At 32.7% G+C, this 26473-nt stretch overlaps 5 protein-coding genes and 1 non-coding gene across 10 annotated transcripts; 4 read left to right on the top strand and 2 right to left on the bottom strand.

Moving 5' to 3' along the window:
• Positions 1–163: 163 nt before the first annotated feature.
• LOC113849628 (nuclear pore complex protein NUP54) lies at positions 164–2964 on the top strand. The gene is made up of 9 exons (XM_027479659.1): positions 164–674; positions 769–822; positions 1080–1139; positions 1238–1348; positions 1774–1839; positions 1930–2016; positions 2172–2273; positions 2352–2501; positions 2644–2964. Exons 1-9 carry the CDS (start codon positions 300–302, stop codon positions 2764–2766), a joined length of 1128 nt encoding a protein of 375 aa, XP_027335460.1. The 5' UTR covers positions 164–299; the 3' UTR covers positions 2767–2964.
• Positions 2965–3405: 441 nt separating this feature from the next.
• On the bottom strand, positions 3406–6922 carry LOC113849629 (protein kish-like). 3 transcript variants are annotated; one of them, XM_027479663.1, is made up of 6 exons: positions 6748–6922; positions 6272–6328; positions 6077–6183; positions 5419–5453; positions 4507–4591; positions 3406–3651 (listed from the first exon to the last, which is right to left on the bottom strand). In XM_027479663.1, exons 2-5 carry the CDS (start codon positions 6272–6274, stop codon positions 4524–4526), a joined length of 213 nt encoding a protein of 70 aa, XP_027335464.1. In that variant the 5' UTR covers positions 6275–6328; positions 6748–6922; the 3' UTR covers positions 3406–3651; positions 4507–4523. The 3 variants fall into 3 exon arrangements, with proteins under 3 accessions (XP_027335464.1, XP_027335461.1, XP_027335463.1); XM_027479660.1 differs by having other exon boundaries at positions 6272–6326; positions 6669–6918; XM_027479662.1 differs by lacking the exon at positions 3406–3651 and adding an exon at positions 3810–4377 and having other exon boundaries at positions 6272–6326; positions 6669–6922.
• A 47-nt stretch (positions 6923–6969) lies between these two features.
• TRNAL-UAA lies at positions 6970–7053 on the bottom strand. The gene has a single exon. It is a non-coding gene; the product is annotated as a tRNA-Leu (tRNA).
• Positions 7054–10487: 3434 nt separating this feature from the next.
• On the top strand, positions 10488–15443 carry LOC113849504 (U-box domain-containing protein 45-like). Its single transcript, XM_027479455.1, has 6 exons — positions 10488–10693; positions 11533–11626; positions 12051–12236; positions 12361–12468; positions 12819–13978; positions 14516–15443. The coding sequence occupies exons 2-6, from the start codon at positions 11576–11578 to the stop codon at positions 15306–15308; spliced, it is 2298 nt and encodes a 765-aa protein (XP_027335256.1). The 5' UTR covers positions 10488–10693; positions 11533–11575; the 3' UTR covers positions 15309–15443.
• A 1269-nt stretch (positions 15444–16712) lies between these two features.
• LOC113851468 (OTU domain-containing protein At3g57810-like) lies at positions 16713–18914 on the top strand. 3 transcript variants are annotated; one of them, XM_027481963.1, is made up of 5 exons: positions 16713–16836; positions 17135–17256; positions 17424–17464; positions 17900–17998; positions 18438–18817. In XM_027481963.1, the coding sequence occupies exons 1-5, from the start codon at positions 16812–16814 to the stop codon at positions 18580–18582; spliced, it is 432 nt and encodes a 143-aa protein (XP_027337764.1). In that variant the 5' UTR covers positions 16713–16811; the 3' UTR covers positions 18583–18817. The 3 variants fall into 3 exon arrangements, with proteins under 3 accessions (XP_027337764.1, XP_027337763.1, XP_027337762.1); XM_027481962.1 differs by having other exon boundaries at positions 16727–16857; positions 18438–18907; XM_027481961.1 differs by lacking the exon at positions 16713–16836 and having other exon boundaries at positions 17020–17256; positions 18438–18914.
• Positions 18915–21283: 2369 nt separating this feature from the next.
• Positions 21284–26153, top strand: LOC113851315 (ankyrin-3-like). Its single transcript, XM_027481779.1, has 4 exons — positions 21284–21610; positions 23203–23478; positions 23780–23917; positions 24603–26153. Exons 1-4 carry the CDS (start codon positions 21302–21304, stop codon positions 26151–26153), a joined length of 2274 nt encoding a protein of 757 aa, XP_027337580.1. The 5' UTR covers positions 21284–21301.
• Positions 26154–26473: the final 320 nt, after the last annotated feature.

Below are 26473 nucleotides of genomic sequence, written 5' to 3'. Positions count from 1 at the left end.
AGCATCAAGAAAAATTGATTACTAGTAAGATCCATGTTGAATAAAAATGGAAAATTATCAATAAATAAAATAATATTTTATTCACAAATATTTACTTTTTAATTTAAGTATTTCGTCTTGCTACACCACCTGGCCACTCCAATCCAAGTTCTCAAAAACAAAACGGACTCGCACCTTTCGTCGAACACCTTCACTGCACTCACACTGAAGTTAAAGCGCGCCTTTTGCTTTGAAATTGGGTTAGAACGAACAAACCTAATTCCTCAGTTCCATCTTCTGTTTCATTACAACCACACACCATGTTTAGCGCCACACAACCTTCTTCTTCTCCCTTTGGTACCCCTTCTTCAACCCCAGCATTCGGTACTCCTTCTTCAACCCCAGCATTCGGTACCCCTTCCTTTGCTACCCCTTCTTCCACCCCTTCCTTCGCTACCCCTTCTTCAACCCCTGCATTTGGTTCTTCCCTCTTCTTAACACCCTTTTCTTCTCAACAACAACAACAACAACAACAACAACAAACTCCACTGTTTCAACAACCACCTTCTACTGGTTTCGGGTTTCAGAATTCTCTCGCAGCACCGCAACCCTCGCCATTTTCAAATGCTCAATTGACTACTCAGATGGCTAACGTTTCACCCGTTCCTTTCTCTCTCGCCGATCGCGATGTTCAAGTAGTTTCTCTTTTCCTCTAAATTATTTCATTTCATTTTTATCGTTTTTTTTTCTATTGATTGATTTTGTGTGTTATCTGGTGTTTCCGAGAAGGCAATCGTTGATTCTTACAAGGAAGATCCTGGAAACCCCAAGTATGCTTTTAAGGTTTTCCTCTCTCTCTCTCTCTCTCTCTTCATTTTAGGGAAACAAAAAAAAGAATTACTCACTTGTCAAGTTTTTATGTTTGGATTTCATTTTGTGCTCATATATATATATATAATTTTAAAATTAGGGTTTAAAGTTTGAACCCAATCTTATATTAGCATTGTTCTTTTCTGATACCATGCAGCAAATGTTAGGATTGGGCTTGTTAGTTTTTCGTGTTTTCTCAGATTGGTGTTGTGTGTTTTTGTGTTGTGCAGCATTTGTTATTCAGTGTAACAGAACCACAGCATAGGGTGAAGCCTGCTGGTGTATCAGATGTAAGTTTGTATTTTTCCAATAAGCACTCTAGTTGGTTGCTTCTTCTACATGTTTTTTGCCAGCATTGGCTGATTGTAGGAATAGTTTATGTTGCTAGATTATGTGGGCAGAGGCTATGGGGAAGCTTGAGGGTATGGAAAGTGCTGATAGGGAACGTTTGTGGCCGCAACTTGTTCAGGGTTTTAAGGATCTTTCACAGCGCCTCAAGGTAATCTTTATTACCTTCATTAGGTTATGTTTGGATTCATGAAAAGGGATAGCGTAGAGGAGTATGGAATTGAATAATGTTAGTTGCCATTTCTTGGATTGTTTCAAGTAGAGTTGATTGGAATGGAATGTGGTAGAATCTATTTCAGCCAATTCCATCAATACTTCTGTTTCCCTCCCCCCCCCCCCCCCCCCCCAATTTGGGTGTATAGGATGGAACTTAATGTTTCTTGATATCTTTAGCATTCTGTTTGCTTCCCAAATTACGGAATAAGAATTTTTCTCTAAAATATTCAAACAATAGTGCAGTAGTGTTATTTCATTTTATCTCATCCATTATACCGAACTCTATTTAATTCCATTCCGCTCCACTTGTCATTATATATCCAAACAAAAGGATACATTTTCACCCACATTGTCATGCAGATCCAAGATGAAGTCATTGTTTCTGATGCAGAGAGATTACGTATAACCCAAAGCAATGTGAAAATGGTATTGTTCTTTCCTCTGCTCTTCCAAGAGCAATGTTAAAGTGGCCCTGGCTTCTGATTTGTCTTTCCATTTGTTTGACGCTTTTTGCAGCTCCAAAGGCATTTTCAAGCCGACACTCTTCCTTGGATTCAAAGATTGAAACAAAAAGAACAAATTCTCCAGCAACGTCTTTTAAGAGTAGGGACAACTTTTATGTGTTTGAGAATGAAACTTCTTGATTGTTGGATGTACCAATTATGTGGCACAAAAATAGCTATAGTAAACGGTTGAGATATAGTAGTTTTATCCGGTGTTTCCCTCCTTCATTATATCTTCTCATGTGGTGATTGAAGGTAATGAGAATAGTGGAGGCCTTGGAGGGAAAAGGCTGCCGTATACCCTTGACAAAAGGGGAAGCTGAACTCGCTGAAAAATTAGCCACAATAACTAGACAGGTAGAATTTTTTATCAAAACCATCTTCTCCCTTCTGCTTATTTGCTGTGATGGAAATAACGGGGAAATATCTTTTTAGCTGAAAGGATCTGGAGCAGAACTGTCTAGAAGGGTACAAAATCTGCTAACTTTATCTCGGGTCAAGGCTAGTAGCAATGGATTTGGTAGTTCCGTTTATCTTCCGGGGTCAACGAAAATTCATGAACAGAGTCTTGCTGACCTTCAGGAGGTAAGATGGGACCAACTTGAGAAGTTTATTACTTAACATCTTGATTTGCATTTATTATTTAAAAAAACACACAAAATTATGAGACAATGCATATGATACGCCAAAGAATTCAATGTAATGATCCACTATTTTGTGAGGGCAGGTTTTGCAGCAGCAGATGGAGGCCATAGCAAGACTTGGCAGTGTTCTGAAGCGAGATATACGGGATATGGAGATTATGATGACTGATGACAGCGGCGCCACTGAAAATGGGAATTTAATCTGAACTTAAGAAAATCTTAACTAAGCCTTCTTGCGTTGCATTCGCATTTTATTTATAATTTTTTAAGCTATCATCAGTTAGTAATTCGTAAAAGCTAATGTAACAAGCACATCGGCATTTTTTATATGGTGTTTCCGCTGCGATTTGGAACTTCCTATCATATGCATTTTGAGAAAACGTTATGCAAATTAACGGTTATATCTAGCAAACTTTATTTTTACGGTGATTACAACTAAATCAAGATTTGTTAAAAGGTGTTTCTCGGGTGCACAAAACTAAAGATATTCTCCTGACATAAAATTTTATATCTTTTAGATGTTTTCGGATTCCTAATGTTGAAACTTCTCAGCATTGGCACCTGCATTTTATTATTACTTCAAAATAAGAATGGTGAAATTGGTCAATAATATTAACCCAAGTAATCAGATGTAACTTAAGTCTGAGGAGAGTGTTAAAGACACAGAACATCTTGCTACCATTTCTCAACTCGTCGTTGTTAAATATCCTTCATGCACTGTCAAGTTGGGTTTAGCAGCGACACTATCAATAAGTATAAAATTATCAATGTTAACAGCGTAATTCGGATTCGAATGCATCATTTTGATAATTTTGGCTTAGTTATCGAGGTTAGAGACTCCCACAACGAACCAGCTATTTGAATTCCATAACAAAATAAGAAAAGAATTCTATCAATTAACTAACTATATGGTGTCTGAAAAAGATAATTAAGGCATAAATCAGTTGCCCTGATTAAAACTGCTATACATAAACAGATGAGCTAGAAATAGAAACAATGTGTCAAGGGCTCCGATGAAATCATGTGAGAACAAACTCTCATCGTAGATCATCTAGCATACAAAACTGCAGTGGAGCGTACAGTGGACGTCCCTGCCAAGCATCAAATTTCTAAATTACTTTTGACGATTATCACATTGGAGGATGAGTAATTATATGATATGGTAAATCCTGTGAAGTTAACATATGCAAATTTATATAGCAAAAAAAAAAAAAAAAAGCAAATTTAGTTTAATTCTACGGATGGCCTTTCCTTTTGTTCATTATCAAGGTACCAACAACAAACCGAAAAACACTTGCGTAAATGTCGCCATGATCAACAATTCTGAACTGATTACAAGAGCGGGGCATCTCTTTAAGGTTTGGAGGAAGAAAAAACTCGGACAAGGAATTTCAGTAAAAGACGACCATATAAAAGGGTGTTGATGAAAAGCTATCCATTTCGTTGGAGGGAAGACGAGGGAAAAGCAGGTCATAAAGGAAATCAGGTCATAAAGGTAAGATATGTATAAGCATCAACTCAACATACATTCAGGGAGTCCTGTGTGCCATTCACAATAATATACAGGCTTTGAACAAAACTGTTTCGCATAGACGATGCCTGATTCAGTTTCAATTTCTTTAATCAGTTCATTGTGAAGGATTTCACTGAACAAATTATATTTATCAGTATGTTATCAGTATGGTCCCAAATTACAGTTACAATCACAATTACAGTTTGACTTCTAAACGTCCGTAAGAAGAATTTATGTATACAAATCACTGGATGGTCCATGAAAGGGCAGTACCATCAACCAACAGATTTCTTGATAGACATGCCTATATATGGTTTAGAAACAGTTTTTAGTATTTTATGGCAAAGATTTGCTCGATAAGCATATTTATTCCTCAACATTAGTTTCCTGACTAGCGTGATATTTTTTTATATGAAGCAAAGAGACAACTTACCATACAGTAAACATAACTTAGAAGAAGATTATTGAAACACCCATCATAAAGCAACCTGCAGCTACCCATGGGCTTAACCGTTCACCTGTTTTGGCAACCAAACAAGCATAGTCAAGATAACATCACTGTTTAGGTTCCACATCTCATGAAATATATTTTTGTTCTCACTTACTTTATAGCATTTTCTTTTAGTATTTTGTACGCAAAAAGAATCAAACAATGAAAATCTATTCCACTGCATATCCTAACGTTCTAGTGCAGCACTAAATGTGGGACAACAAATTCAAGAACTATGGTAAAGCTAGAAACCTAGAAACCAATATCACAGACAACATTATGGATGCCACCATAATATAGCAATTTGAAGCTCGCAATGATATAGAACATACTTAACTGCGAATGAATGTTCCATAATAACTAAAAGATTTATCAAAATGGCACATAAGTATGAAGCATACCTATAGAAAGGGTTGATGTTGTAAAGGATGTAATCAAGATTACTGCATAATAAAATAAGGATATAACCATACCATAACCCAACCTTTTTCTATTTGCATCAATCATAATGTACTCCCAATTTTCCATTGCCCATAGGTAAGTCATAAACACAACTATGTTCTGTGGAATATGTTAAGTAATTCAAAAACAATGCAATATATGTTAAATTTGATAAGTATGGAGTCATTAAGGCATCAATCACTGGGGTAAAAGCAAGAAATCATCACAGAAGAAAGCAAAATGAAACTTCCAGGGTAACCTGGACCCATTTTAATGCTCCTCCCACACTCTTTTTCACATCAATCTCTTTTCCATCACTTAAATAAAGAAAGAAACTATATTTTAGAAAGTGCATATGGAAATAGATGTTAAATAATAATCAATGCCGTAGCAAAACAACTAGGAGACATGTACCTATTCTTGCCGCCTTCCAGAAGAAACCACGAAATCTGTCAGGAAAGCATGCATGACATCAATTCCGTTTGTTCAGTGAATTCTAAAAAACTGTCATGGAGAAAGAAAACACTGTTGCAAAATATACATCCAACGACTAAAAAAAGAATGGAACCTTATGATCCATTGATCTTTGAACATGTAAATTGAAATGCTCATATTCTCAAACAAGTGAAAAGAAAGAGGAAAGGTAAGCGAAAAGAATGGAGGGTTAAATAGTGATTTTCCTTTTGCTTTGTTCGGATGCTGAAAATTAATTTTAGGAGCCCTTAAAATGTTCGAAAAAATTAGTGAAGGGAGGATTTTGAAGTGCGATATGATAATCCCCCCATTTTCTTTGACTCATTCACTCTATAAAGTCCCAAACAAGGGAAAGGTCCAATGTAAAAAATCTTCCCTTCCCTTCACTTTCCTCCCCCCACCCCCTCCCCACTCCTCATTCTCCTCCATCCAAAGATGCATACTAAGGCATTGCTCTGTACTGGCAGCATTACCCCAAAAGCAACAATGATAATAAGACCTACGCAGCTATGCAATTTGAATGAAGCATTATCAACATACACAGAAACTGTACGAGTATTGCAGTAATTACACGTGGCTAGAGATATAGAGTATATACCCAGTTCTCTGTTCAAGGATTGCCGGAAACTGCATCTTGAAATAGGTGCAGGCACATATTCCCAGAAGTATCACAGTTAGAAATGAATGGAAATTGAAAAGCGCAGACTGAAACAAAATAGAAAACGGGTGTCAAAAGCAATGTAACACTCTGCGAATTACATCAAAACCGATTCAAAATTTTCAGTTCCCTCACCATCTTAACGTATTCTTACAATTTACCAATCTTCACCTTCTTCCCCCTTTCAAGTCTACATAAGATCCCATTAGCAATCATGTTAGACCTACGACCCAAAACAAGTTGCAACAATAATACAAGTAAATACACGGTGGCACACACAACCAACCCAAAAATTTGAAGACTTTGCTTACCCTATTCCAATTAAATTGAATTATAAACCTCTTTCGTAGGAAAGTAAGTAAAATTAAATAAACCCTAAAATTATATATCTATATTAATGAAAAGAGACAAGTAGATCCTGAATAGCTAGAAGGGTTACGAGATAACGAATTTGGAAAACAATAGATTAAACCCGAATTAGGGATAGATCTACATAAAATTAGTTTATTGAAAAAATAAATTGATGGATTACCAAATCCAAGTTGCAATTTTCGTTCAGGGAACAAATGAGAGCGTTAACGATTCCTTTGTTACGATCGTTGTTCTTAGCTTCTGATAGTCATTCACTGTTGCTACCTTTCTTCATTGCTTTATCCTTCATCACTCACTTCTTCTTCTTCTTTGTATTTTGTTTATGTAAAGTTTCCAAATATTTAGACTTTGTTAAAAAATTAAGTCTTAGGGATTTAAAAATAAGTTTATGAAAATAAATTTGATTTTATGTAAATTCTTTATTATTATACTAATAAATAACAAATAATCTGAACAAAAATTGCTGGCTATGGGGTTCGAACCCATGCGCAGTTTAACTGCAGAAGATCTTAAGTCTTCCCCCTTAACCTCTCGGGCAAACCAGCTGTTTGATCACATTTCTCAATTTTCAATTTTAAAAACGCAAATTTAACATTGATTACTAATGTCTTTAAACTCGACAACATAGCTATGATGTGATCGTATGAATACATGTTTTCCTTTTCTAGTCGTGTAGTGGTTTTCATGTAAAGCATGTGGTCACTACTACTTATGCTAAACGAGGTAATCACGACAATCCATCACCACCGTCCATCATTGATTTCATTCTACTCAAGTAGGGTTATGTATATATATATATATAGAGAGAGAGAGAGAGAGAAGAAGAAGAAGAAATAATAGAGCACCAATGACCTAACAATTACCTAAAACATGATCCAACGTTATCAGCTAGACAACTAGAGAAGCAATTACGAGGAAACATAATCAAAAACATAAATTCGCGTATTAAGTTTATGGCCTAAATCAACTACCCAATAAGTTTGCTCTTGAATTTCCAATTATATTGAACAAGTTTTTTAATATATGCATAGTTAGGATTTGTAGGTAAGAGCCCTTAAATTTGCATACTTTTACTATTTAATATTTTTTATAAAATATAATATTAATCAACTAACTGTGAGTTTGAAATCTTATTAAAGAGACAAATTCTATACAATTTTATAAAAAATAAAAAATCATTAACTACTTCATCATATTAAAATAATATATTTTAAATATAAATAAATATTAAATTTCAGATAACACATTTTAAAATATTATTATATATAAACCTAAATTAAAAAAAGTTACATTTTATAAAAAAATTACAAATATATATGTTAGAATATATTTTAAAAACGTGTTAGTAAAGTTTATGTAATTATTATTTTTGGGGACCGTTGATTAGGGTAAAGATAGAAATGCATCGCCCCTATAATTACGGATCTGTGTGGGACCATTGTTGGGGCCCAAGACAAGGGTGGGTTGATATTTGCGGTTAAAAAGACAATAATGTGGACTGTTTGGGCCCATATTGAATGAATTAGAGACACACATTTCGTTGCCAAAATCTCTCTTCCGTACTCCTATGTGTGATGTGTCCACTTCCTCTGCCATTGAAAAGATTCATTTCACTGTTTATGACTGACTATTTTCTTACAATGCCACTGTTAAGTTTGAAAATGTTTATGATATGTATTCTAGAGACTTTTCTTATTGTATGCTAATGCAAGTATTATTTTAATTAAGAAGCCAATCACATAATCTCCCTTTGGCCTAATATTCATTTTATTAGACATTTTAAAAAATTATTGATTTTCAAAATAAATTGATTGCTTGAACAATATAATCTAAAATATTTTAAAATGTATAATTACTAATAAGGGCATATAAGCATTATTAAAGTTATAATACAATGATAAATTGGAAGATATGCTTTTACTAATTCTTATTAAACGATATTTTTCTTTGCCAGAAAACTAACAAAAGTATTACTTCCATAGTTGAATAAAAAATTATAATTTTGATTCCAAATCATTTTATTTTCGAATATTGCCAAATAATATTGGTACTAATTTCAAACTACGTTTGAAACTTGACATGAGAACGTCAACGGTTCAAAATATTATATAATAGCATAACGATTAATGAAAAGCCGTAAGAAGAACACGTAAAACCTATGCCTCTTTCATTTTAATTTGACTGTGGTTTAATTTTTAAAATTTTTAAAACAATTAATAAAATAATTTTTTTATAAATGATCTTATTAATTATTTTTTTATTTGTTAAAAATTTAATTCACAAAATACTAAAAATTTAATATTTTCATTATTTATTTATGATAAAATTAAAATTAAGATATGTTTTTATTAAAATGATATTTAATTAAAAAAACAAAGAAAATAAAGTTATTTAATTTTCATGCATATCTAAATATACATGGTAGGTATTTTTTTACTATACAATTTTAATATTATAGTTTTTATAAAAAATTATCATTTAATAATGTTTTTGTTATATACCTTTTGATAAATGCAAATAAAAAATAATTTTCATGTAGTACTTTACAACTTTATTGATTAAAATCTGTCCTAAATTGTTTGTTTGATTTTCACGTGACAACTTAATATTCAAGAACTGTGATGATTTGACCATTCTTTACGCAGGTGTCTGCCCAGGCTGTGTATCGGTGGCATGAATTTCGTTATTATTTCTTATATTTCAAGAAACTTAATATTATTTTTTACATGTATCTTAAAATATAAATGATATATTAATGATAAATGTAATCTATTTCATATTTTATTTATTTTTTATATTTTCATTACACCATCTATCATTTTTTTTTTCATGTTCATTTCATACCATCACTCTTTTCTAATATGGTTTACACCAATGGTGCCATTAAAGAGTTATTAATGAAGACCGAGTGTTAACATAAATCGCAATTAATTAGACACTTTTTCTATTTAATTCGAACATATACACATCAAAATACTTTAATTAATATAAGCATTCTTTTTATTAAATTCAACCAAATACGATTCAATTACACAAACAAGCATGAAGGTGATCTCTTAACGACAACAACGCTTGATAAATTATCTCACAGCAATCAATACAAAATTACCTTAATCAAACACAATAAACATATAAGAAGCACATGAATCAGCTTAATTTTGAATTAAACTCACAATCGTTTCCATGTGATCATGCAGACAAAATTTGGCCACCCTAGCACGTTGGATTGCAAAGTATGAAAGATTAACGAATATGTTAACACTAATCGTGATTATAATAAGTTTGGAATAACTAAGAGTGGTTTATTTCTATCCATTATGAGTGTACTTAACAGGCTAGTACCTTAAAAAATTGGTTGTCGGATAGATCCTTGAGATTTTGGTTAATTTTCAAAAATAAAAGAAAAGAAAAAGGACAAATTTGTCACCTCGCAACTATTATGATTTATGACAGATCTGCTACACGACAAACAACGAGGTCGGCAACTGTCGGCCGGTGAACCGGAAGGGAGAGATAAACAACATTAATCTCATTCTTAAAACCCAAATCTTGTTTTTCAGTTTTTTAATATTGCTTTTAATTAAAATTAATTTTTTTATAGGTTAAGCTTGATTTTTAATATATAAATTATTCAAATAAAAGCTTTTGTTCTAATTAAATAAAAGTATCAACAAAATTTATAATATTTTTTTAAACTATATGTATTTAATTGAATAAAGATAATTCCGTTTGAAACATATAAAATTAGTATAGATAATGAGATTAAAAAATTATTATTTTACTGAATATTTAATACAACTAGATTTAAAATTAAAATTTCATATTAAATTATAATAACTCTGTAATTTGAAACAGGTGTTAGACGGTGTTATGTACTTTTTTGAATCTCTTTTTAATTAATTAATTAAACTAAACACAATTTTAATGAAACTGGCAGAGTTTCTTGCAGAGGAAAAAAACCAAATCTGCAATATCTCTCGCATTCCCCATTTTCTTTTCTCATTGTCCCCTCTGTCCTCGTGCGCTTCCTCCGAACAATTCGCTCGTCGGTTTCAACCTCAATACTTGTCTGTCTCCGAAAAACTGAACTCACAGATCTTCCGAAACCTTAATTCTTACGAGTTTTAGAAGTGCCATTTTTGCATTGGCCATCACATGACATCATTGCATTTTTCTCTTCTGCTGGTACGTCTTTTTCCTTCCAAACCCTAACCAAACAACATCTTAATTTCTCCTTCTAAACCTCAATGCCTTCCTTTGCTTAAATCAGATTTCTTTGTTTTCATGAATAAATAAATAAATTAAAGAGCGAAGATTTCATCTTAGCTGGTGATTATGTTTCTAAAATTGCTTTGTTTTGTACTTCTTTGGAATCATGAAACTGTTAAATGGAAATGTGTTGATTACATTCGAGCATTCTGAATTTGCTTTCAATCAACATTCTCACGTTCGATGGAAAAGGATGTCCAAATTGATTTGATTGCGTTTTCCACTATTGTATATGAAATTTTAGCCATTGGTACCTTTTTTTGCTGATGTCATGTTGACAAGTTCTCTTCTACTGTGTATATGTTTGAATTGAAAGAAAATGTTGAAAACAGAAAGTGATAGTTATTTTTTAAAAAAAATTTAAGGGTTTAGCAAATCTAATTCCTTACCTATTTGACTCTATCTTGGTTTTGGTTACATTTTTTTAATGCGCTCATTGCATAAATATAATATTTATACGAAACAACATTTTTTTTTGCACTAACAAGTTGACGTGAGGTTTTATGTTTTGCATGTAAAACTTAATTGAAGAAGTTGTTTTTGTTCATTGACTGTTATAAAGATAATAAACCCACTAAATTATGGTTAATGTGTACAACTTGCGAATTATTCTCGAAGTAAAATGTTTAGTTGGTTTATTGCAGTGGTTAGGGTTGATACTGGTTTTTTATTCTAAACTGGCTGCAGCATTTTTACCCTGCTTTACTAACTTTATTTCTTTCTGTTTTTTTGGTCTTGGTTAATACTTAATACAGTTCAGTTCAGTTAGCACCTAATTTTTCAAAGTGAATGTGAGTAATGGACATTACTGAGGTTGAAGAAAATCTTTTCGCGGTGGGCGATGCCAAGGTATGATGCTATATCTTTAATTATTGCAATATTTGTTTTGGAATTGGAATTCTAAAGATGTATAGTAAATTGGGTATGTGAAAAAAAAATTTACTTAGAATGTTCAAAGTCCTTACGATAATTAAGGAGTCAAATTGCTTTTGTATTAGTTATTATTATTTTCTAATTTTTGGGTAAGAGAACTGCTTGAAGCGGCACATTTGAATGATTTGGTTTTACATGGTTGTCTTGTCACCACATTTGCTTAAGAAAATGTTTTGAATTGCTGGCCAAACTAAAAAAGAAGAGTAAGTATTTTGCATTCTTATTTTTGCCGTGCTTTTTATGGCCATTGTTTCACATTCTGTTGCAAGTATTTTTTTGGCTGTGAATTCTCTGAATTTATTCTATTATCTAACCAGTATACATCTTTTTTCTGAGGCAGTTACATGGAGATATGTGCAAGCGTCTGTCTGCAATATACTGCAAAATATTGTCATTATTTCCTTCTTTAGAAGCAGCTAGGCCTAGGAGTAAATCTGGAATTCAGGCATTATGTTCATTGCACGTAGCCTTAGAAAAGGCAAAGAATGTTCTTCAGCACTGCTCAGAGTGTAGTAAACTTTACTTGGTACGATTATTATTGTATAATTTTACTTTTCTTTTTCAATTTACCATAGCTCTTTTCACATGGTTATTTGATCTGTAATAACATTTTGTAGAGTATCTTACATATAACTTCATTTACGACACAGGCTATAACTGGGGATTCTGTTCTTCTAAAATTTGAGAAGGCTAAATGTGCTCTTGAAGATAGTCTTAAACAGGTGGAAGACATTGTTCCTCAATCTATTGGATGTCAGGTGAGAAATTTCAACAATTTGGCTGTATAGTTCTCCTTTCTTGTTTGAATTTTTTCCCATTTGATTTTTGGTTTATGATTCTGTATTCCTGCTCTATTATGTGAACACTTTAACTCAGCCTTGCTAATTATGTTTTGAACATCTGAGCAAGGGGGAGCCTATTTTATAAGTTTCATTTATTCTTTCCGAAACAATTCAAAGCCACCTCTTCATTTGCAATATTCTGAATTCCACTTTTATAGCATTTTGAGTCTTTCGTGTAAATGCAAATGCACAATGGTACTGTTTCATGTTATTATTGTCAATATTTAATTTGTTGAGAGTTTGATTTTTTTATGGCACCTGTTCAGATTGACAAAATTGTGAATGAACTTGCAAGTACGGTATTTGCACTTGACTCATTAGAGAAGCAAGTTGGGGATGATTTAATTGCATTGCTTCAGCAGGGGACAAAGTTGAACAATTCTAATGACAGTAATGAGCTTGAATGTTTTCATCTGGCTGCTACTAGACTTGGAATCACTTCTTCAAGAGCAGCCCTTACAGAACGAAGAGCTCTCAAAAAACTCATAGGAAGGGCCCGGGCTGAGGAAGACAAGCGGAAGGAATCAATTATTGCATATCTCTTACACCTTATGAGGAAATATTCCAAACTATTTAGAAGTGAGTTCTCTGATGATAATGATTCTCAGGGTTCTCAACCTTGTTCACCCACTGTTCAGAGATCTCTTGAGGATGGCGTTCCTGGTGGTCAATGTCTTGCCTTTGACAGACAGCTTTCAAAACTTAGTTCCTTTAATTTTAAGCCAAATAATAGGAAATCAGGACAGATGCTCCTTCCACCTGAAGAGTTAAGGTGCCCAATATCTCTGCAACTTATGAGTGATCCTGTTATAATTGCTTCTGGGCAAACATATGAAAGGGTATGTATAGAGAAATGGTTCAGTGATGGGCACAACACCTGCCCAAAGACTCAGCAGAAACTTCAACATTTTTTTTTGACTCCTAATTACAATGTTAAGGGTCTTGTGGCTAGTTGGTGTGAACAGAATGGAATACCCATTCCTGAAGGCCCTCCCGAATCTCTTGATTTTAACTACTGGAGATTGGCATTATCAGAATCTGACTCCACAAATTCAAGATCCATAAACAGTGTCAACTCTTGCAAATTGAAGGGTGTCAAAGTTGTTCCTCTAGAAGAGAGTGCTATCTCAGAGCAAACAGGGGGAAATGCAACTGAATGTTTTTCTACACAAGAGGGAGATAATGAGCAGTATCTTAGTTTTCTAAAAGACTTGACAGATGGAGACAATTGGAAGAGGAAGTGTAAAGTGGTAGAACAGTTGAGGTTGTTGCTGCGGGATGGTGAGGAAGCCAGGATTTTTATGGGGGATAATGGATTTGTTGAAGCACTTGTGCAGTTTCTGCAATCAGCTGTTCATGAAGGGAATGTGATGGCTATAGAAAATGGAGCCATGGCTCTATTCAACTTAGCTGTGAATAACAACAGGTGTGTATTAATCTTTCTACTTTCTAGTTTTAAAGTGCTAGTAAAACTGCTTTTCATATGATTACAAAATCATAACAGATATTGATATTTGAAAACTGAGACCTTGTATTTTTCCAATGCCATGACCACTTGTTATAAGCTGCTGTTGTTAGCCTCCTGTATTTTAGAGTGTCGTGCAAATCCTTTTAAACTTCATTTGGAAAATAAATTGTAGATACCATTTTCTGGTTTGTTGAAGCCTTGAAGTATCTGTGATGATGTATTCCCAAAAGAAAAGTGCTTATAGGAGAAAAAGACAGAAGACATGCATAGGGAATTACTGAATGTTGAAAATTGATACTGTCCATGTTGAATTACAGCCTTTAGTTAGTTAATATGTTATTATAAAATGGGCCGTACTTTGTTGAAGAAATACTAGAATTAATGTTCCATTAACTCTCTGGATTGGCGCAACAATTACTTTTGTTTTGTCATTTTTCTTCCATTTCTTTACGTAAATCATCCTTAACACAAACTTGATCCTTTTGTTTTCAACAGAAATAAGGAAATTATGATATCAGCAGGAATCTTAACGTTGTTGGCAGAAATGACTTCAAACACTAGTTCATATAGTTGTGCAACCGCCTTGTATCTGAATCTTTCTTGCCTTGAGGAAGCCAAGCATATGATTGGCACAAGCCAGGCTGCCCAGTTCCTAATCAAGATTCTTCAAGCCAAGGCAGAAGTCCAGTGCAAGCTAGATTCCCTCCATGCACTCTATAATCTTTCAGCTGTACCCTCCAATATTCCAAACCTCCTTTCATCTGGCATCATTAATTCCCTACAATCCCTTATTGTAGGCCAGGGTGATTCCACGTGGACGGAAAAATGCTTAGCCGTTTTGGTAAATTTGGCTGTTTCTCAAGTGGGAAGAGAAGAAATGATGTTGGCTCCTGGACTCATAAGCGCATTGGCGTCCGTACTTGATACCGGTGAGCCCTTAGAGCAGGAACAAGCTGCTGCTTGTCTCCTAATTTTGTGCAACAGGAATGAGAAGTGTTGTGAGATGGTCCTGCAAGAAGGGGTTATCCCTGCATTGGTGTCAATATCAGTGAATGGAACCTCAAGAGGAAGAGAAAAAGCTCAGAAACTCTTGATGCTCTTCCGAGAGCAGCGACAAAAAGAGCATTCAACTTCTAACTCACAAAATCAATGCTCGTCTGAAACTAGTGAATTGTCTGTGCCTCCTACTGAAACAAAACCACTATGTAAATCAATTTCTAGAAGAAAGGTGGGGAAAGCTTTTAGCTTTCTCTGGAAAAGCAAGAGCTATTCTGTTTCCCAGTGTTAAGTTCCATGTAAATTTCAGTTTGATTCTTAACTTTTCTGGCCTTGCTTTTTTATCCTCCTCTCACTCCTTTTCCCATGGGTGCTCCGTACTTTTTGGTTTCCAAAACGAAAGAAGAGATGTACAGTCTTGTGTAATTTATGGATTTTGTTTTTTTTTTTTATCTTTCCGTCTCTTTTCTCTTTGTAATATCAATGAGCTTCATGTATTAGATTTACGTTTTGATGGTTGAGGTAAATGTGAATTATGCCTTAAAAATCAAGGGATTTACCTTGGGGAAAAAACACTAACAAGTACTTTCTTAGGCCAGGCTTTGTTAATTGTTGGGAGCTAGCGCAAGTAAATTTCCTACGTTGTTTCAACTATCAATTCTAAAGCGTTCTTACTCGGATGTTAATGGGCCAACCACAAGGTATCTGTCAATTTTTATTTGTCTTAACGCCAAAAAAAGAATTGATTTTTCTTCCTCTACTGCTTACAGACTTGGTGGCTTTTTTATATATGTTTCGAAAAATAAAGATGAATATCCAACCACTGCTTCTTCTCCATCTTACATCCAATGTAAATCAATGCCTTGATGCTGCACGTCAAGAATTTTTACATATAGTCTGAGCTATAGTACTATCCATAATTTACTGTCTCAGAAATATAATGATAATAGTACTAATACTTGGACAGAGGTAAACTTTAAATGATAAAAAAAATAAAAAATCAGCTAATGTTTATTGTTTCGGAAAACTTGGAAAAAGAAAATATTGCGTGGCACATTCGTGATGCTAATTAGTGCAACATTTTGCTGTTAATCTATTCCTTCACAGATGTTACAGATTATCGGTATGCAGTGCCCGCATATAAAATGTCAAAGGGTATCAAAATTTCAAAATATTAAAAACAAAATACAATAACTTCTCACAAGCAACAAAGGTGAAGGCCAAAGAACCAATTCCTTATCAGAAAAGAATAATAGCATTCCAAAATTCACACTGTTGAAAAGCTTTGTCCACAATTTGCTGAGGTGTCCAATTCATTTGGTTGATAATTCTATCATTACATGTTTTTTCATGCGCAAAAATGACAGCTTCAACAGAATTTTGCTAAACTTGTCTTCGAAAATCTTGTGTGAGAGCCACCCACCAAATCTAAAATCACTGCTTGATTCTGAAGAACCTCCACATGACAGTGTGACAATAACTGTTCTCAAACAACATCTAATCAGCAACAGCTCAAACTAAAATGAATAACACTAACATCACACCTTTACACCACAAAGAGATCTTAGCATAAAAGGGGAAAAAAGGGTGATTAAGAAAAAGTTAAGAGGAAAGAGAAAAAAAATAAAAAGCATCGGATTCGGTTTTCCAGTGCCGAATTTTATGCCATAACCAAAGAAAAGATGAAAAGGACTACAAGAGTTTGGTGGAAGTGCCTCCCAAGTCCAAGGTATAGGCTATTCTTCTCCTTAATTAATGCAGTATCTGGCTTGGCTTTAGTTCCGTGGTTCAAGTGATGCCACAACCAGAAAAATCTCTTGGTAACAACCTTCCAATAATTCGTATGTTTCATTTTATTACTGCTGTGGTATTCTGTTTGATTGAAATCTGAATTTTAAAACTGATTAATTGGATTAGTTTTAAATTTTATATTCACCTTATTAGTTGTTACTTGTAATTGTAAATTTTAGCATATAGTAATGGAATGAGAAAATTCATAGGACTCCAATTTTAAATTGAAAAGGAGTTACCACAACTTGAAAAGTGTGCACATACTACTATATCATTGCATGTTGCTAAATTTTCTCATTCTAATTGTGAACTGTTTGTGTATGGCAGGCATACCGGGAGATGGTAGATGTCTGTTTAGATCTGTTGTCTATGGTGCCTGCCTCAGATCAGGGGTCCCAACTCCAACTGTCAGCAGGCAAAAAGAACTAGCAGATGAGCTTAGAGCCAAAGTATTTTTTCTTTTGTCATTTAACTAATAAATGCTAAATTAGCATACTCATATTTTTCAAAGTATGTCGTGTAATGTTTCTATGCTGGACCATCAGCAACATTTGTGCCAATAGATCATCATTTCTAGCACAAATTATGTGACCATAAATGTTATCTTACGTTGCAGGTTGTGGATGAATTCATCAAGAGGAGGGCAGACACTGAGTGGTAAGTTATCTAGGAGGTAGTTTTGATTAGGACAAAACTTATGTATAGTTTTTTGGTTGCTTTTAGTGTTGTTTCTAACTAAACTTGGGTTTCATCTTAGTAACTTGCAATAATATTAAATGTGGATCTTTGATCGATTTAAAACTCTAATTTTGATTGAAAAATAATTAAAAAAAAAATACCTAAGGAACTTGACTTAAAATTTGCCCTTTTGATTATAATTTGTATCATCTTAATCTCCCTATTGTAAAGTTATATAAAGAGCCATGGTTATTAGAAATTGTTGGAAGGAATGGGCCTTCTAATTTTACAAGTAACAAGCTGCATTCTCGTTATATTTTAGTCGAGGGTCTTTGTTTCCAACTGCATTCTCATTATATTTTCACTACTATTGCATTTTGAAGTTGAATCATCTTTACGTTTAATTTATTGCAGGTTTCTCGAAGGTGACTTTGACACCTATACAGTACAGATGCGAATGCCTCACATATGGGGAGGGGAACCTGAACTTCTCATGTCCTCACATGTTTTACAGTTAAGTCAATTTTGATTGCAAAACTTTCATGCATATTGTAAATGGAAGTGTAGGGTTCTAGTTAATTTTGCAACTATCTTGAATTTTAGAATGTGATTCATCCATGTTGATTTCTTTTAAGTAGCACATTTATCAGTTCGTTTCAAATAGTAATTATTATTAAAAATGCTTTAGTTAAGAAATTAACAATAGAAATATTTTATTAAAAATTGTAAAAATGTACTTATTTCTATACATTTTGGTGCGTGTTTGGATGCCAAGACATACAAATACTGAACCAAACATGCATTTCAGGTATGGTAACATGATTTTTAATGAAAACTTGTTATTTATTAATTTCTTAGGACACTGATTAGAAACATTGATGATTATTTTTTATAGTAATTCTATAATCATAGTTAGAAGCATAACAAAAATATTCCATGATTATTTTTCTAGGATGCCTATAACGGTGTTGATGCAGGACAAGAATTCCAACAACCTTAAAGTTATAGCTGAATACGGTCAGGAGTATGGCAAGGACAACCCTATTCGAGTAATATATCATGGTTATGGCCACTATGATGCATTGAAGAGTTCCTAATCTTAGCTTTCATATTTTTATTGATGCTCTTTGCAATGGCTTTAGAACTTGCCAATGTGCATATGATTCAGTGAAGCTAAGAAATTCTGATGTTTGAGGAAAGCTAATAAATGGCCAATGGCATTAATGCTTCAATAGCATGCGTTATTTGATTATTCAAATGGTGCCATAACCATTCCACTTATGTTCTCAAAGAAACTTGGCACGTGCTTCAAATAATTATTGTTTTCCTAGAAAGTAAAGCTGTTGAAATTGTATTGATTATGACCATAACATTATTTAGGTCCTCATGTTCATAACATTCAATAATTGATAGCATATTTGTTATTTATTTATTTATTTCTTAAATTTATTTTGTCTTTTAACTATGCCATTTTCACAATTTTGATCTCTTTTTTGTGATTTTGGTTCTTAAATTTTTTTGAATATAACAATTTAGTCCTTATGATATATTTTCATCTAAAAATTCAGAATTTAACGCTATATAATAATGTTAATAACCTTAATTGGAGCCAACATGTAATATATGCATTCTTTAAGTATAATTGAAGTAAATAAATAATATGATGCATTTAATAAAGACTTCATGAAAACTTTAATAGAAATGATAAAACAAATTCTATTATAATGTTAATGCAATGAGACGTTTTCAAGACTTACCCAAGTACTATTATAATAATGTTAATTATTTTTTCCTATATCTTGGTTTAGTGTGAACCAAGTGCAGGCCAAATTCGGCTAGTGATAGTAAATGGATATTTTTGTGAGGAAAGTGCTTGCGTTGGAAATATCTACGGTGGTCACACCCACCTTTTTTTGTCCCTTCCCCCTTCTTTCTATTTTCTTCTTTTGCCCTACCAATATTTCCCAAAAAGTTCAAATGAAATTATAAATTTATTTCAGTGTTTAAATAAAATAGAAGTATTATTTTTATTTATTTTTGAACATGATAAATGTTTTGAAATAAATTAAAATAATTAAAGAGACAGATAATATGAAATAGGAAAAGTAATCTATTACTAAATATATCGGTTAAAAAATTAATAAATAAGATTTTGTAAAAAAATTGTATTAAAAGTGCTTTAATTTTTTTATAAAAAATATTTTTTTAATAAAAACATGTAATTTCTATTAATCTAATAATTAAATCTTAATAGTTATTTTTATTAATAAAATTATTTATCATTTAAGGTAATATATGCATCATAGAAAAATTATTAATTACCTTAAAGTAAATATTAACCAATAAAAAGTAAATTTTTTATTAAAAATTATTTTAAATTCACACTCATCATTAATATTAAAGCTATTTTAATAAAAAATATTTATTTATTAGTTAATATAGTCCCTAATTATATTTGCGAGTTAGTTACTATGTTGAAACATTTTATTTATTTAATATAATCCAAATATTTTAAGAAAATTATTAATGACCCAAGTCCTAATAATAGGATGACTTTCTTTGACTAAAATATCTTTATTAAAAAAATTAATGTAGTTATAAATCTATTTAACTATTTAGATAAGATATTCAATAATGTGAGTATTATTAAAGTTTTAAAATTTTCATAAAATTTTTATTTTGTGATAAACTAAAACAGTTAGAGAAGTTTATATGTATAAAATGAAGGGAGTGATTTTGTTAACTAAAAATATCCTTATTAAAAAGGTAAAATATACTTAGTTGTGAATTAATTAAGTATTTAAGTGAGACACTAATAAATAGGATTTTTTTTAAAAAAAATAGTAATTTCATAATTTCTGAATTTTTAATGATTTAACACAAATCAAAACTCTTAGATTAATTAATAGATAATTTAAAATAGAATAAATATTTTCTATTCAATTTAATCATTAAATCTTAACTTTTTTTTTCTTATTAACCAGAAATATTTTTGTCTAATTTAATGAACCATTTTAATAAAAATGCAAAGCACACGTAGTTGACAAAATTTAAGTAAAGTACTATAATATTTGTCTTTTTTTATATTTTTATTATATATATTCTATTTTTTTATATTAAATGGGGCAGAAAGCCCAACAAATTCAATTTTTATTTTAACTAATGTGAATATAACTTTTTACATTGTGTTTATTTAATAAATTAATAAAACATAAATATTATTATAGTATTAATATTAATCATAAAAATTAATTTAAAATGCAGCATACATCTTAATTATAAAATATTAGATGATTATAATTATTCATAAATATTCTAAAATCTAATTACTGTAAAATATAACTATATCATGAAAATATAAATAAAAATTATTATTATATCACTCACACGCCTAAACACACATTCATATTTACAAAATTTTATGAATAGAATAATTTTATTTAAACACAAATTTATTTAATAAATAAAACCTTATCCATTAAGTATATCTCTAATTACCATCCACACTGATTAATGGATGTCTTGTGATTTAGGCTATGGTAAAACTGGTACACCATAATCAGAATTAGAAAAAAATTAGCAAGGTAGGTCCAACATCCAAATAATCTTCCTAAAGCCAGGTCAAAAATTTTCACCTAATTGCAATTAATTTAATAAAACACATTTGATTACTGAAAACACATCTTCCTAAAACGAAACGTTTCTATATATACATAAAAAGTACATGCACTCCTCCTTCTCTGCGTCTCTTCCTGGTTTCCATCGAAAGCCATAGCAGTTTCGTAGGTTCTTAGAGTGAAAAGGTTGCTCCAAAAAATGATGATGTTGGTCAACTCTGCCACGAAACAGGTTTTTCCCGTTGACTATGAAACAGAGGTGTCACAGCGTCTCGTAGAAGCTGTTCATTACGGTGACACAGACGCTTCGTTTGAGTATATTGCCAATCCTTTGGTGGACGTGAACTTCGTCGGAACGGTGTCGTTTAAGTCCAAAACGACGGAGATTGTGCTGCAGGACGAGTCGCCTCACCGAGTTCACTCGGTTTACGAGGAGTTCAAGACCGACGTCACTGCTCTGTTTCTGGCTGCGCATTCAGGGAATTTGACACTTCTGAGGAAGCTTCTGGTAACGCTTCTGAACGTTGTTTCTTATGATCTGTTTCGTAAATGACGTTGAAATGTTCAAAACAAATAAGTTACAACGCTTGTTTCGTTGAAACGCGATTCTAATTGATTTTGCTTTGTATTTTGTGTGTGATATGTTTGTTTTGCTTCCATTTGGTTAATTAATCGGTTTTTTCAACTTTGAAAACCGATTAGAACTACGAGAATTCTGTAACTGATGAAATAAACCGTGGATTCTGATTTGGTTTCAGATTATAAGTTATTATTTTCTTTTTCAGGTTTATTGCAAATTATTGCACTAATCAATTTAGCTTCTGTGCAAAATTACATTTCAGAGCTTGCAAATAAGGAATTAACTAACTAATTTCATGCTCTGAAAATGAAAAAAGAAACGCTCTGTTAAAGATAACGGCTAAATATTTGATGGGGTTGTCATGCTACTCAAAATGGAGGAGTTTTTTCGTTATTTCTGTAGTTATTACTCTCTGGGGGGTGATTTTTTTTTATTTGGTAATCCTTTATTTTTAATTAAAAATCAAATCAGAAAAAATAATCATATAAAAAAATATTATTAATTTATGAGAAAGAATTGTATTCTTTGAGATCTGAAAAAAATTTCGAATGGACTTGCAAAATGCTGTTTCCACTTATGTTAGTTCTTTTTAGCAGTTAAAACGCAATTTAATTTTTTAAAATTTTCCCTCATTTTTTTAATTTTTTTTGGAAAATGTTTAGTAAACACTCAAGTCTAGTGAGATACAAGAATATAAGAATAAATAAATATATATATATATATATATATATATATATATATATATATATATAATAGATGACATAATACGATAAATAATAAAAATGTTAAATAGGTGTTGAGTTACATGGAAGTGATGTAACAATTCCGTGAGAACACGATAGCAGAAGATGCATTTTACAAAATTGTAATGTCTAGTGTAAACACGAAGCAATAATTGGATTGATAAATTTAATATGACATAAAATGTTATAATTGAAAAGAGCTGATCTGTGATATGTATAATTTGATCTAGCTTACACCTCCAAATTGAGGGTTTGGTTGGATAATTCGTTTCTTTCATCTATGTTGGGAGTATTTTGTCATCCTTTCTCTTTCGGATAATTGGTTAGCTCTCAAATTAGATCATGCTATCTAACGCTAAACTCAATTTAAATCTTTTGAACCCAAAACACATTTAATATTGTTTTGAGATATTCATCAATATATATCATACACCTTGTCTGACATTACTCTACCGGAGGATGTAGGATTAAGAATAGTAACTTTTATTTAATTATTTTTCCATGAATTTGCCTTTTAACTCTGAAATGTTTTTTTTTCATATATGCTGACGTCAGAAAGAAATTCTAAAATATTAGTTGTGTTGTCGTGTTTAAGAATTTCTTTTAGTGTTTTGAGGCAGTCCATGACATCTTATTTGTTAATCATGATGTTATCTCAATCAATTTAATAAATAAAAAATTAATAATGTAGTTCACGTTACAAAGCAGGGAGACACGCGCTTTCAGTTTTGTCACGTCATTCGTTGTTGACTAAGTTTTGATGTTTTCATGCGATAGAATGTCGGAGCTAATGTAAATATGAGATTGTTCCGGGGCTATGCCACAACAGCAGCAGTAAGGGAAGGTCACCTCAAAGTGTTGGAGGTACTTATCAATGCAGGGGCATCACAACTTGCATGCGAGGAGGCATTATTGGAAGCAAGCTACTTGGGACAGGCAAGATTTGCTGACCTACTCATGCAATCCAACATGATCCGTCCTCAGGTTGCAATTCATGCTCTTGTCTCTGCATGTTGCAGAGGCTTTGTTGAGGTTGTTGATGTACTCATCAAGGTAATCAATCCTATTATGCATGATATAGGCACAGTTTGGGTCCTTATCGGAAAAAAAAAATCAGTATAAAAAAAAAAAAAAAACTTCTCTTACAAACTTAGAAATAACTTATCTCTCCAAAAAAATCAGTCATCATTGTCGGTTCGTGAGCTACATTGATGTTCTGTGGTGGTTGAATCACTTTCTTGTTCATCCTCGACTTCTTCAAAACTTTACCCAAACTGAGCTATGGTATTTGATTTGATTTTTATCATCTATGTAGTGTTTGATTATTAAATGACACTGTTCCTTATGTTGGCAGCATGGGGTGGATGTCAATGCAATTGATAGGACATTGCTTCAATCTTCAAAGCCATTTCTTCATGCTAATGTTGATTGCAATGCATTATTCGCTGCTGTTGTCAGCAGGCAGATTAATGTTGTTAGATTACTGGTACAGGTGGGTTTCTGATTTACATAAGTAAGCTTCACATGGAATAAACATGTCTATGTTCTTAAAGTAATCATGGTGTTGGTTTATATGGCACAGCAAGTCCCCTCTTTTTGTACTGTTGAGCGTGTCATTACCATGTGAGAAGATTACATTGACGTCTCATGTGTGTTAACCTTGAATAAGGGAGTCAGGGACAGTTGCACGAACAAAATGTATTCATTAGGGATAAGAGGAGTGTTAGTGATACATTCTCTAAGTATTAGTTGAAATTTATTAAAATCTACAAAATTAATGGCGAGACTCACTTAAATTATAAATGAGATTTACACGTGTTTTATAATTTTTAATAAATTTTAACCAACAATGAAAGAGTGTCACAGACAATTACCAAAGGCAGCGTGCAACTTAATTAGCACATTTGGCCAAAAGAAAACAACTTGTGTTCTCAACTCGTAATGATGAAGAAAGAAAGATTAAAATGGCATAATTAAGTATCATCTTCAGCAACATCTTCTGTTGCTACCATATGGGATAGTACGATAGTTCAGTAATTAATACAGTTAATCATATAATCCACGGATCCGTAAACAAAATCTAACTCTGGTTGTTCAGGTTTCTGCATCTAGCATTTTGCATTATGTTGTGTTTATCAAGATCTAAAGTGGCACTCATTTTCTGATCTTGGAAATAGGTTGGCGTAAGGCTTGATATCAAGGTGAAACTAGGGGCTTGGTCATGGGACACAGATACAGGAGAAGAATTTCGTGTGGGTGTTGGACTAGCTGAGGCTTATCCTATCACCTGGTGTGCTGTGGAGTATTTTGAATCGACTGGTGCTATATTGCATATGCTTCTCTGCCACCTATCGCCTAATAGTTTGCACATTGGAAGGACCCTCTTACACCATGCTATCATTTGTAACAATGAAAAGACAGTAAATATACTTCTAAGTAGTGGCGCTGATCCAGAGATGGTAGTGCAGACTACTGAAGAGACCAATGTTCATCCTATTCATATGGCGGCGCGGTTTGGATCATGTAACATTCTTCAGTGCCTGGTTAATGCTAGTTGTAACTTGAACTCCCAAACAAAATCCGGAGACACAGCAGTGATGATCTGCACAAGGTATAAACATGAGAAATGCCTTGGAACCCTAGCATCAGCAGGTGCTGATATGGGTGTGGTAAATTCATCTGGTCACTGTGCAACTTCAATTTCAAACTCTCTTCAGTGGACTAAAGTCTTCCAGAAAGCAATTTTAGATGTAATTAGAGCTGGGAATGTTGTTAAATCAAGCAATGCCTCTAGATTTTCGGCTTTGTTATTTGCAACTAGTGTAAATGATTTAGAGGGTTTGAAGAGACTCATTGAAAACAAGAACATCAATCTGAATGAGCAAAATGCCAATGGATTTTCAGCTGCAATGATAGCTGCTGCAGGGGGTAATCTAGAGGCATTCAAGTTGCTTCTTTACGCTGGGGCTGATGTGACTAAGCTTAAAAACACGTATGGTTTAACAGCACTTAACCTCATAGATGTGAGCCAAAATGGCGTAGTGTTTCACAAAGTGATGCTTGAGTATGCACTTAAAAAGGGATGCAATGGTTCAATTGAGGTGAATCCTCTCCACCATGCAACACGCTATGGGGAAATGAACATTGTTCACAAACTACTAAAAGAAGGGTATGATGTCAATGCTTTTGATGGACAAGGATACACCCCTTTGATGTTAGCAGCAAGAGGATGCAGAGGTGAAATGTGTGAGCTTTTGATCTCATTTGGAGCCAAATGTGATATTCAGAATGGAAGACATGAGACAGCACTTTCACTAGCAAGAGAAAATGGCACAGGAAATGAAGCAGAACGTGTGATTATGGATGAACTAGCTCGAAGATTAGTATTGTGTGGTAGTCGTGTGAAGAAGCATACAAAGTGTGGTAAAGGTTCACCTCATAGCAAGTTACTACTAATGGTGGGGGCTGCTGGAGTTTTGCGTTGGGGAAAATCAAGTAAAAGAAACGTTATTTGTAAGGAAGCTAAGGTTGGAGCTAGTGAGAAATTTCGATGGAACCGAAGGAGGAAGTTTGATGTTGATGAACCAGGAATTTTCTATGTTGTTACTACAAAAAATAAGGAATTCCATTTTGTATGTGAAGGTGGGGTTGAAATGGCTCACTTGTGGGTAAGGGGGATTAGATCAGTAACTAAAGAAGCGATTTTTGGTCTAAGAGCTGGTGTTTGAAGGGGTCATGGCTAGAAAAACAAGGACAAGGTTGTAGAAATACTATATTCTTGGTGATACAAATATATTTCAGTTTTTTTTGACCTTTTTATTTTAATATAATTATATATAATTCAAGCAAATGGATTGGTTTATTTAATATAATTTATGAAGTTTTGAGTGAAAATGCAAATTTGAGTATTATAGATAAAAAAAATAAAATTGATAGCGAAATTTAATTTAATTTTTTAAAAATAGAATGACTTAACTCACTTTAAAAATAATTTAAAAGATCAAAATCATCCCAATCTAAAGGAATTATAAATACAATCAATACAATT

This window comes from Abrus precatorius, unplaced genomic scaffold (assembly GCF_003935025.1).
Source record: "Abrus precatorius isolate BTA unplaced genomic scaffold, Abrus_2018 Scaffold9, whole genome shotgun sequence".
Lineage (NCBI taxonomy): Eukaryota > Viridiplantae > Streptophyta > Magnoliopsida > Fabales > Fabaceae > Abrus > Abrus precatorius.
The sequence above is the reverse complement of the archived record's forward strand: the minus strand, read 5'-3'. Positions and strand labels throughout refer to the sequence as shown.